The sequence below is a fragment of the Hyperoodon ampullatus genome, assembly GCF_949752795.1.
Source record: "Hyperoodon ampullatus genome assembly, chromosome: 1".
Taxonomy (NCBI): Eukaryota; Metazoa; Chordata; class Mammalia; order Artiodactyla; family Ziphiidae; genus Hyperoodon; species Hyperoodon ampullatus.
In genome coordinates, this window is record NC_136914.1 from 4,617,274 (window position 1) to 4,630,092 (window position 12,819).

The window sequence follows — 12,819 nt, forward strand, 5'->3', positions numbered from 1 at the left end:
GGTAGTTCATGTGTAAAATGAGTATCATCACCGGCTAATTATTAATGCTAAAACTTGATATATACTATAATAAAAGTAATACAGTAAGAATTCTATTTAAAAGATACCTGAACTAAGAGTAAACATTTTATTGGACCAAGAAGTCAGTTTTCCAGAAAGAAAATCATATTTCATTCTAACTTTTAAAAATTATTTTTCCTAGTTGCTATAATGTTCAACTTCCCAGACCCTGCAACAGTAAAGAAAGTGGTTAACTATCTACCTCGTGTTGGTATTGGAACCAGTTTTGGATTGCTTCAAACCAGGTGCTGTTTTATATGTGAAAAATATGGAAAATAATATGTATTAATATTTGTTCTAATTTGCTTTGAAATGCATGACCTTCTGTTTTATGCTCCATTGTAAATGATGATTATTAGTATACTGTTTTGAGTCAACTGAACTTCTGTCTGAAGAAACTAGAAAAAGAGGAACAAATGTAAATTAAACTAATCTGAAAAAAAAAATAACCAAAGGCAGAACATCACCGACAAGGAAAATAAAAACAGTAAAGAAAAATCAATGCAATGAAAAATTGTTTCTCTGAAAAGGTTAATAAGTGTAATAAATATCTATACCACACTTATGAAAAAAAGAAGACACAAATTGCCAATATCAGAATGAAAGAAGGGGTATCACTACAGATCCTATAGCTATTAAAAAAATATAAGGAAATATTATGAATAAATTTATGCCAGTTAGACAACTTAGATGAAATGGACAGATTCCATGAAAGAGACAAACTGTCAAATCTCACTAACAAAAATGGATAACTTTAATAACTCTACAGAGGAAATTGAATTCGTAGCTTAAAATCTTCTAACAGAGAAAATTCCTAGCTCAAATGGTTTCACTGGCAAATTCTATCAAATGTTTAATGAAGAAGTAATATAATTTCTGGGAAAACTCTTACAGATAATAGAAAAGAAGGATAAGTTTCCCAAGTAATTCTGTGAGGCCAGCATTACCTGAATTCCAAATCCACAAAAAGGCATTACAAGAAAAGGAAACTAAAGACCATCTTGAATGAAAAGGAAGAAATAAAACTGTCTTTATCAGTATATATACATGACTTAATGTGAAATTACCAGGGAAACTGCAAAATTTTTAAAAAGGAAAAAAGCTATTAGAACTCATAAACAACAAATGTAAAATAGATAGGTAATGGGAAGCAGCTGCATAGCACAGGGAGATCAGTTTGGTGCTTTGTGACCACTTAGAAGGGTGGGATAGGGAGGGTGGGAGGGAGATGCAAGAGGGAGCAAATATGGGGATATATGTATACATATAGCTGATGCACTTAGTTATACAGCAGAAACTAACACAACATTGTAAAGGAATTATACTCCAATAAAGATGTTAAAAAAAAAAAAAACATATATATATATATATATATAGGGGAAAAACCCTCATAAAAGAGTTTAGCTATTTCATAGCATACATAATTTTATTCCTGTATACTAGCAATGAACAATTGGAAATTGGAACTAAAATACTGTTTAAATAGTATCAAAAATTTAAATAACTGTGGGTATATTTGAAAATATATTCTTAAGACTTGTTCACTGAAAACTATAAACACTGTTAAGGAAAATGAAAGAAACCTAAAAATGGAACGTTGTATTATACCATGTTCATGAACTGGAAGACTCAATAAAAGTAAGATGTTAGTTCTCTCCAAACAGATCTATAGGTTCAAAGCAATCCTATCCAAAATCCTAAAAGGCTCTTTTGAAGAAATTGAAAAGCTAATTGTAAAATTTAAATGGAAATGCAAATATCTAGAATTGCTAAGACAATTTTGAAAAAGAAAAAGTTGGAGGACTTTATCTGATTTTGACTTAATATAAAATTACATTAACTAGTGTAGTTCGGTAGTTTTGTAAAATAGACTTATAGAGCAATAGAATATAATAGTGTCCAGAAATAGGCCCATCCATAAATGGTCAATTTGATTTTTAACAAAGGTATCAAGATATGTCCATGGGAAAAGATAGTTTCTTCAACAAATGGTGGTCAACAATTGCATATCCATATGCAAAAAATAAAAATAAAAAATAAACCCTAACAAAAAAACACCACCTCATCCTTTATCTCAAAATGTAACATATGAACTCAAAATGTAGCATAAATTAACTCAAATTAACTCAAAATGTAATATAACCTAAATGTAAGTGCCAAAGTAAAACTTCCTAAAGAAAACATAGGAGAAAAATCTTTGTGACCTTGAGTTAGGCAAAGATTTCTCAGATAAGATTTTTTTAAGAATCATCAATTGACCTGTCAAATTAAAAACATTTGCTTTTGAAAGACACTCTTAAGAAAATGAAACGATATGCTCTAGGCTGGGTTAAAATATTAGTTCAAATTATATGTGACAAAGGATTTATATACGGGATATATAAGAAACTCTTACATTTAACTACAAGACAAGCAATCTGTTTTTTAAAAATAGGTAGATTTGAACAGATACTTCAGCAAAGAATAGATACAAATATCAAACACATGAAATGATGCCAAACATCATTAGTAATCAAGGAAATGCCATTTAAAACCACAGTGTGATCTCATGGCACACCTATTAGAACGACTTTTTAAAAACTGATAACAACAAGAGCTAATAAGAATGCAGAGTTACTGGAACTTCACATGTTGTTGATGGGAAAGTCAGCAGCTTTGCAGTTTCATATAAAATTAACCATACACTTACCATACATCCCAGTAGTCTCACTCAAAAGCATTTACCCTAGAGAAATGAAAATATGTATATTCATGTAGTGACCTATTCACAAATGTTTATAGCAGCTATATTCATAGTCACAAAAAATTGGAAATAGCCAACGTGGTCCTCAACTAGTAAATGGACGAATTATGGTACATTCAACCATACAACAGGATATACTGCTCAACAATAAGAAGGAATAAGCTACTAAAATACAGAACAAGGCAGATGAGTTTAAAAGGTATTATGCTAGATGAAAGAAGGCGACACAAAAGATTACATTCTGTGTGATTTCATTTATATGACCTTTTGGAAAAAATAAAACTACTTGGACAGAAATCAGATCAGTGGTTTCAAGAGATTGGAGGTGAAGAGGGAGGATAAGTTACAAAGGAGGGTGTGAGGGAACCTTTTGATAACATGGAAATATTTCCTGTCTTGATTGTTGTCTTGTTACACAGCTCTCTTTGTTTGGCAAAACTCATTGCATTGTATACCTAAAAAAGGATGAATTTTATGCTATGTAAAGAAATCAGTAAACCTGATTTTCAAAAACAGAAAAAGATAAAGAATGTGAAATCAATATACAGTATCAGGAACTCTAGAACTATGCTAGTAGGAATGCAAATTCATATAGTCACTTTGGAAAATTTGCCAAATTTCTTATTAAGTTTAATATACACTTAATTTATGTCGTTTCAGTTCCACTCCTAGGTGTTTACCAAGAGTAATGAAAATATATGTACACAAATTCACTTGTAAGCAAATGTTATTCATGTAATCCCAAACTGAAAACATTTCTAGTTCCATCAACTGTAAATGGATCAATAGATTGCACTGCATCCATGCAATGAAATACTACTCAGAAATAAAAAGGAATTGAGTACTGATACATGCAACAACATGGATGACTCTCAGAAACATTGTGCTGAGTAAAAGAAGTTAAGTACTGTGGGCTACGTACATCATAGCCATGGGCTATGATTCTACTTACATGAAATGACTGAAAAATTATGTGAAATTATATGATTCTATTTATATGAAATTGTTGAAAAAACAGAAGCATATAGTGACAGAAAGCAGGTCATTGGTTGCCAGGAGCCAGACACTGGGACAAAGGAATTGCCTTTTTGGGGTCTTTCTATGATGGTTGGTTACAGAAATAGGTATATTCATAACTTACTAAACTACACACTTAAGTTTAGTAAATGTATTATATTAAATTTTATCTCAACACAGATCATAGAAAAGTAGGCTCTCTATATTTAAAATATCTAAATTACAAAAGTGTTTATTACATACCCATTTTCAAATGTACCATTATTTAACACATATGATAAATTAGATTAAAAATTTTAATCATTTTGATAAAAATGGTTAGACTTTGCTTTATTATGTCATATTTGTTGTAATTATTTTCTCTGTTGTAAATATCAAATCCATATATTAAGGATTTTGAATACAACATAGTTAATTAAAACTTTTATCTTTAATCTCTGGTAAATCAGAGTTCAAATATTAACTTTGTGTATACATATGGACTTAATAACTAGTATTTATATTGTTCAAAGTAACTTAATAACTACTTGAAAGGAATGTTAAAATGCCAAAAAGCATCTCTCACAGTACAGGGAATTGGGAGAGTGTGGGGTTATACCTCTCTTTCCTATGTGCTGACCAGTTGTCTATGTTTAAATAGCACCATCGTCAACTGTTTTCTTTCTTAGTAGGTGTAATGCTTCATCAATACAATTTAGTTAACTAATTTAAGAACTAGGAGGAAAGTTAACACTGGGATTTTTCTATTGATTGAAATGTATTAGCAGTAGAAACTTAGAGTTTACTTTTTTTTTTTTTTTTGTGGTACGTGGGCCTCTCACTGTTGTGGCCTCTCCCGTTGCGGAGCACAGGCTCCGGACGTGCAGGCTCAGCGGCCATGGCTCACGGGCCTAGCCGCTCCGCGGCATGTGGGATCTTCCCGGACCGGGGCACGAGCCCGTGTCCCGTGCATCGGCAGGCGGACTCTCAACCACTGCGCCACCAGAGAAGCCTGAGTTTACTTTTAACATACCTAATTTTGTGTTGATTTTGATTAGTGTTTATTTCAATTTTTTTAGTTAGTATCTTATTACAAATGCAATTGAGATAGAATCAACAAATAATAGGATATTAGCAGGAGCTGCAGTTATCCTAGGCTGGAGGACTTTCTAAGAGGATGCACTCCCATGCCCCTTGGTAGTAGGACTGAGTTCTGCACCAAGTCTTCCTCTCCATAGGCTGCTTTTGAGTGACTATATGACTTTCCCCAGAGCAAGTGATCCTAGAGAGAATGACAGAAGCCACAGTGTCTTCTTATGACCTAGCCTTGATAGTCACACGCCATCATTTCTGCTACATCTTATTTGTTACAAGTGAGTTATTAAATATAGCCCAAGCTCCATGGCAGGAGAATCAAGTTCCACCTCTTGAAGAGAAAATAACAAAAAATTCGTGGACATGTAACAGGTTACAACTTTTATGTAAACAGGGTACATAAAGAGGCCCTTCTGGTTTATTAGCCATAGTTGCTTTACAATCCCAGTAAAGCTTTTGATTCCATAATTTTATAATTTAATGAGGAATTTCAGGGTTCAGGAGGAAGCAGCTCAGAATGGCATAGTAGATTTCCTTATCTTAATAAAAAATTCTACTGATTATCTCTCTTTTGTTTTTAAAGATTTATTTACTTATTGGCTATGTTGGGTCTTCATTGCTATGCGTGGGTTTTCTCTAGTTGTGGCAAGCAGGGGCTACTCTTGTTGTGGTGTGTGGGCTTCTCGTTACGGTGGCTTCTCTTGTTGCAGAGCACAGGCTCTAGGTGCGTGGGCTTCAGTAGTTGCAGCACATGGGCTCTAGAGTGCAGGCTCAGTAGATGTGGCACACAGGCTTAGTTGCGCTGCAGCATGTGGGATCTTCCCGGACCAGGCTTGAACCTGTGTCCCCTGCATTGGCAGATGGATTCTTAAGCACTGAGCCACCAGGGAAGTCTTTACTGATTATCTCTTTATTTTAAAAAGAGTTTTATGTGTTGTCATACTTAGGAACTCTTTGTAATGTTTTCCCACAGTTGATGAAAGCTGAAAGTCTTAATTTATTAAGTCAGTCAGTTAAATAGATCTTCAGCACTTACAGTGTATCAATCACCCAGTAATGTACAATATAAATATCATCTTGCCCACAAACATTTAAACAGATATGTAAATAAAAGAAAAAACTGTGTAAGTGAAGGAAGGATGTTTTGGGTATTTTGATAGTGGTTAGTGCAGATGGAGTGCTTTGGATAAGATGGTCAGAAATGTCTTCCTATGTGACTTTAAATTTTGATATGAAGGACTGGAATCAGCTAACCTTTGTAAGAGTGAACAGCATGTGTAAAGGCCCTGAAACTTCCAGTGTTTTAAGGAATGTTGGAAGGCAAGTATCACCAGCACTTAGTGATTTCTGGAAGATGGTGTCAGTTTGGAGGTGGGAACTTATTGTAGAAATTGAAGTAAAATGTAGTATCATTGAAGAGAGACATCTTTTTTTTCGGGGGGGGGAGTATAATTGCCTTACAATGTTGTGTTAGTTTCTGTTTTACAACAAAGTGAATCAGCTATTTGTAAACATATATCTCCTCCCTCTTGAGCCTCCCTCCCACCTGCCCCCCTATCCCTCCCCTCTAGGTCATCACAGGAAGAGAGACATCTTGTTTAGAGACTTTAAGGAGATACAATTTCTGTGACTTGGAAATTAGCTAAATTTGGACGACGATAAAAAGGGGAGGCATCCAGTGTGTCTTCCCAAGTTTCAGCTTGAACTGCTCAGTAGCACAGACTGAGATGGGGAACACTGTAGAAGGAGTACCTGTATGCATCCACCCTCCCATACCCGCCATGGTTGGGGTTGGGGGTGGGGGGCAGAAGTGAATGAACTGTAAAGGAGAAGGTTAGTTTTAGATCTGTTGAAATTGAAACCCCTGAAAGATGTCTAGACTGAAATGTTGAATAGGAAGTTAGATATAAGAAGGTATGGCTAGAGCACAAATGAAAAGTGTAGTAATTGGGAGTCATTACCATTTAGATGAAATTTGAAGCCTGAGAGGAAATGAACTCACCTGGGGAGAGACCGTAGAATGGGCAGGAGAAACGAGGGCTGCATTCTGAGGAGATGCCACATTTAAATGTTAAGTAAATGAAAGAGAGAAAACAAAACAAAACAAACAGAAAGGCCTTGAAAAATGGGAAATCCAGGAAAATGTGATGCCAAAGAATGAGAGTATTTCAAGAAGGTAAGATTTGATGAAAAATCAGTAAGACATAGACTGAAAAAAGGCCATTGCATGTAGCAACAGCAGGTTTTGGCTGCCAGAGGTTGACTGTTGTGAGTTTGTCTATTCAGTATCAACAAGTTCTAGTTGGCAAGCAGGCCCTTGAATTCTGTTGCAGCCTTTGGGCTGTCTCTCTTGGTTTGGGTTTAGGTGTAAGACTTCTGACTTCTCAGTCAATAGGACATGAGTAGGTAGAGATATTTGGATTAAATCCTGACCTACTACTGATGGCAAATGGCAGGAGAATTAATCCTACTATCACTCTTCTACCTGTAGCTCTTGATCTGGAATATTCTCTCTGACACTTTATGAGTACTTGACAGTATAAGCATATACACGTCAATACCAGTTATAAGCCATAACAACATACTGAACCAACCCAAAGTTTCTACCTACAATATCATCTTAGTTTTCTCTTCACTAGTTTTGCCCAACCCTGTCACTTGATTCAGGCAATTTTTTTTTCTGTAAGGGAACACTAATCAAGGAGTTTAACACATAAATAATCAGAGGTTATAACAGCTACCAGGAGATCATATTATCTTGCAGTTTGAAGCTTGGTGTCAAGTACATGGATGAGGTTTGGATGAGCAGAGGTTAGGCCATAGCGGGTGACTGGAGTGGTAGGAGGGCTTTTTTCTCCTTTTATTTCTTGCTCCATGGTCTGTGCCAGTTTCTCCCCTACATACCTCCCTGCATGTAGAGTGCCTGTGCTTGGGAGCTCCTTTTTTTTATTGTTTCCAGACATGCTGCTGCAGCTCTTCAGAGTAGCCTTTGGTGCTTTTGGTAACTTCTGCACACAGCAACTCCTCCTACAATGGTACAAAGAAGGACAGTGATTTGGGTTTCTGTATCCAACAGAGTTATAACATATCAAAATTTATGGGATGCAGCTAAAGTAGTATTCAGGGGGAAATTTTATAGCTTTAAATACCTATATCTGAAATACAGAAATGCCTAACATCAGTAACCTAAGCTTCCATCTTTAGAAACTAGAAAAAGAAGAACAAGCTAAATGGAAAACAAGTAGGAAAAAGTGACTAAAGAAAATTAGAGCAGAAATCAATGAAAAACAGACAAAAAACAATAAAGAAGATCAATTAAACAAAAGCTGATTCCTTGAAAAGCTCAATAAAATTGACATTCTTTTAACTGCCTAACTATGAACAAAAGAGATGGTATGAATTACCATAGTCAGAAATGAAAGAAGGGACTGCACTGCTTACCATGTAGAAATTAAAAAGATTAGAAGGAAATATCCTGAACAACTTCAGCCTACAAATTAAGACAATTGTGATGAGATGGGTAAATTCCTAGAAAGACAGAATTGTCAAAACTGACTCAAGAAGAAATTAAAATTCTGAATAGACCTATAAGAGGTCCATTGAATTAGTAATTTAAAAATCTTCCCACAAAGAAGAATCAAAGCCCAGATGGCTTTACTGGTGAATCTTATCAAATAGATAAATTAGAAAAGATATCAATCTTTCATAAGCTCATCCACAAGAAACACGAAGAAGAAACAGTTTCTAGCTCATTCTGTGAGGCCATCTTTACCCTAATACCAATGCTAGGCAAAGACATCACACGAAAAAACAAGCTAACAAGAGAAAACTGTAGACTAATATCCCTAATGAACATGTATTCAAAAATCCTTTACAAAATATTATCAAACCAAAGCCAGCAATATACAAAAAGGATTATAAAGTAGCCATGTGGGTTTTATCACAGGAATGCAGATTGGTTTAAATGTGAAAATCAATTAATGTTATGCATGAAGTTAATAGAATACAGGACAAAAAAAACCCCAAAACCCACATGATCATCTCAGTAGACACAGAAAAAGCATTTGACAAAATGGAACACACATTCATGACTAGAAAATCTCAACTGAATAGAAATATAAAGGAATTTCTACAAACAGATAAATAGCAACCATCAAAAACCCACATAACATACACTGTACTTAATGTTGAAAGACTGAATGCTTTTCCCCTAAGGTCAGGAATGCTAGAATGTCTTCCATTCTCACCACTTCTATCAATATTATATTGATATATAATGTGTGATAAGCCTGTGTGATAGGAAAGGAAGGGAAGGGAAAAATCAAAGGCATCCAGATTGGAAAGGGAAATGTCTTTATTCCTAGATGACAAAAGACATGTACAATATTTGCAATGAAAAGTGTAAAACATGGCTGTTAGAAATTAAAGACAGACATCAATAAATGGAGACATTCCATATTCATGGATCAGAAGGTTCAATATGATTAAGATGTCAATTCTTCTTCAATCTATAAACTTAATACAGTCCCTATCAAAATTTACTACACTTTTTGGGAGAAATAGAGAAGCTGAAATACAATGGATCTAGAATTGCCAAAACAATTTTGAAAAAGAACAACAAAATTACAGAACTTATACTATCTGATTTCAAAACTTACCATAAAACCATAGTAATCAAAATGCATGCTACTTATACAAGGATAGGCACATAAATTAATGAAACTATGTTGAGAATAAAGAAATAAACCCTTGCATTTATGGTCAGTTGCTTTTTAAGAAACGTGCCAACACAATTCAATGAAGAAAGGGTAATCTTTAAATAAATGGTACTGTAATGACTGGATAGTCACATGCAAGAAAATGAACTTCAACACTTACCACACACTGTTAATAAGAATTAAGGTGTGTCACAGACCTATATTTAAGATCTAAAACTAAAAAATTTCTCAAATAAAATATAGGATAAAAACTTTATCATCTTGCATTAAGCAAAGAGATCACATGTGACATCCAAAAGCATAATTCATAAAAGACAACAATTGAGAAGGTGGATTTAATTAAAATTTAAAATGTTTGTGCTTTAAATATATCACTAAGTATGTGAAAAGATAAGCCACAGACTGAGAAATATTTGCACATCATGTATTTGATAGACTTGTATCCAAAATGTATGAAGACCTTTGACAACTCAATAATAGGACAGAAGCAACCCAATTAAGGTAAAAAAGATCTGAATAGTAATTTCCTCAAAGAAAATAAACAAATGGCTAATTAACACATGAAAAGATGTTCAACAATGTACATTAAAATTATAATAAGAGGGGCTTCCCTGGTGGCGCAGTTGTTGAGAGTCCGCCTGCCAATGCAGGGGACACGGGTTCGTGCCCCAGTCCGGGAAGATCCCACATGCTGCGGAGCAGCTGGGCCCATGAGCCATGGCCGTTGAGCCTGCGCGTCCGGAGCCTGTGCTCCGCAATGGGAGAGGCCACAACAGTGAGAGGTCCACATACCGCAAAAAAAAAAAAAAAAAAAATTATAATAAGATACCATTTTACACTCACTAGAATGGCTATAATAAAAATTTCATACAATAGCAAGTACTGGCAGAGATGTGGAAAATTTGGAACATCATACATTGTTGGAATGTATAATGGAAGACAATTTGGCAGTTTCTCAAAAATATAAATATTAAGTCAACAGGCAACCTGGCAATTTCACTCCTAGGAATCTACCCAAAAGAAATGCAACCATATGTTCAGCAACGACGTGTACGTGAATGTTCTGAGTAGCATTTTTCATAATAGCTAAAAACTGGAATAATTTAAATGTCTATCAACTGGTGAATGGATTTAAAAAATGTGGTATATTCTATATTCATACAATGGAATACTATTTACAGTCAAAAGAAATGAACTGCTCATACATGCTGCCACATTGATGAACCTCAAAACATTATGGTTAGTAGAAGAAGCCTGATGCAGAAGATTACATGATGTATGATTCCATTTATCTGAAATGTTCAGAAACGGCTAGTTCACAGAGACAGAAAGCAGGTTGATAGTTGCCTAGAGGTGGGGATAGGAATAGGAATTAACTGTAAATAGGCACAAGGGAAGTTTTAGTGTTGATTAAAATGTTCCAGAATACAATGTGGTGATAATTGCACAACTCGAGAAATTTACTTTAAAAAAATCATTGAATAGTACACTTACAAGGGTAAATTCTGTGTTACGTAAATTATAACTTTGGAAATAAAGCTTGAAAAAAATATGTATCTTGTCCTTAGTAGTAGGAAGAACTGTGACAGCATACTTTTCTAAGATTCTGGACTCTGAATGTGGTAATTAATCCTGCCACCTATTTCCCACTGCTACTTAGTATTGGTCAGTTTTATCCTTTGTTATTTACATTACATTAAGAAAACAGAAAACTTGGTCTACTATTAGGCTGTATAAAAGAATAATAGTTTACCTTACCTTTGTCCGAACCCACGAATAGACACCTGAGGAGCTGGGATCCTCTTTCCCCTATTACAATGGGTATACAAACATAATGTTTAAGTTTATAATGTACAAATATGCTGTCTTTAAGGCATGACTATTTAAACTGATAAAGATGTGAATACAATTTTATGTGGATTACTTAGTTACTGTAATTACTTTTGTATCAGTAAGGCAGTGAATTATTAATCATACTGTTACTAATCAACATTTATGGAGCCTAGATATTATAATGGCTTTGTAATGACAGCTTACCTTGATGAATAGAATATGGGTAATAGACCTGTGGCTCATCCAAATCATTCGTTTAACCATTAATTATAGATTGAAACATCTCTAGCATTCGTTAATATAACATGAATAGAACGTCTCAGAATAATACAGATGCCATTTTGAACGAGCACAAAAGTCATGATTTATTATTGATCTAATTAATCTTAAGTTTAATTTGATTCTATATCAAATTCTTTTTCTTGCAGGCGTATCTCATTAGCTAGTCCTCGTCAACTTTTTAAAGCTTCTAATATGACCCAGCGATGGCAACACAGGGAGATTTCAAATTTTGAGTACTTGATGTTTCTCAACACAATAGCAGGTAATTTAAGCTCACATGTTGATGTATTTCAAATGATAAATTATTAACAGTGATATGATTAGATTATTTTGAATATTTATATAAATAGAGTCATTCCATGTAAAGCTAAAGGCGTAAGCAAGCATACAGAGATGGGAAGAAATGAAGTATAGCTAAAGAACAATTAATGGTATAGTATGTGTGTGTTTGTGTTTGCGTGTACATAAAATATATATTCATAAAGGTATAATGAAAAAGAAAACTAGAAAGGTAGTGTGGAGACGTGCAAGATTTTTTTGTCAGTTTGAGGAATTGGCAGTCAATTCACAGGGAAACTTTTGAAAGTTTTTGAACAAATGAGTAATATCAGAACTGTATGAAAAGTTGGAAGCAGTATGAAGGATAAATTATGGTGCAAAGAGTCTAGGTAGAGAGCAGAAATTAGGAAGCAATTACATATAAAAAGTAATGAGGGCCTGCATTAGAGAGGTGGCAGTAGGAAGTAAAACAAAGGATTAGATAACACAAGAATTGGGCTTCCCTGGTGGCGCAGTGGTTGAGAATCTGCCTGCCAGTGCGAGGGACACGGGTTCGATCCCTGGTCCTGGAAGATCCCACACGCCGTGGAGCAACTAAGCCCGTTGCCACAACTACTGAGCCTGTGCTCTAGAGCCCATGAACCACAACTACTGAGGCTACGTGCCACAACTACTGAAGCCCACCTGCTTAGAGCCCGTGCTCCACAACAAGAGAAGCCACCGCACTGAGAAGCCTGCATACCGCAATGAAGAATAGCCCCCGCTCACCGCAACTGCAACTAAAGAAAGCCCGCGCACAGCAACAAAAACCCA

General features: G+C 35.0%; 1 protein-coding gene across 4 annotated transcripts in view; it reads left to right on the forward strand.

Annotated features, from left to right (window-relative positions):
- The window catches only part of LRBA (LPS responsive beige-like anchor protein), a gene marked incomplete at both ends in the record, with an annotated part of 768,451 nt that overhangs the window by 545,379 nt on the left and 210,253 nt on the right, over positions 1 to 12,819 (forward strand). For all 4 annotated transcript variants that reach the window (XM_079699415.1, XM_079699414.1, XM_079699417.1 and 1 more), the window contains 2 exons: positions 203 to 305; positions 11,874 to 11,989. In XM_079699415.1, coding sequence (XP_079555541.1) covers positions 203 to 305; positions 11,874 to 11,989 — 219 coding nt within the window. The remainder of the gene's footprint in view (positions 1 to 202; positions 306 to 11,873; positions 11,990 to 12,819) is intronic.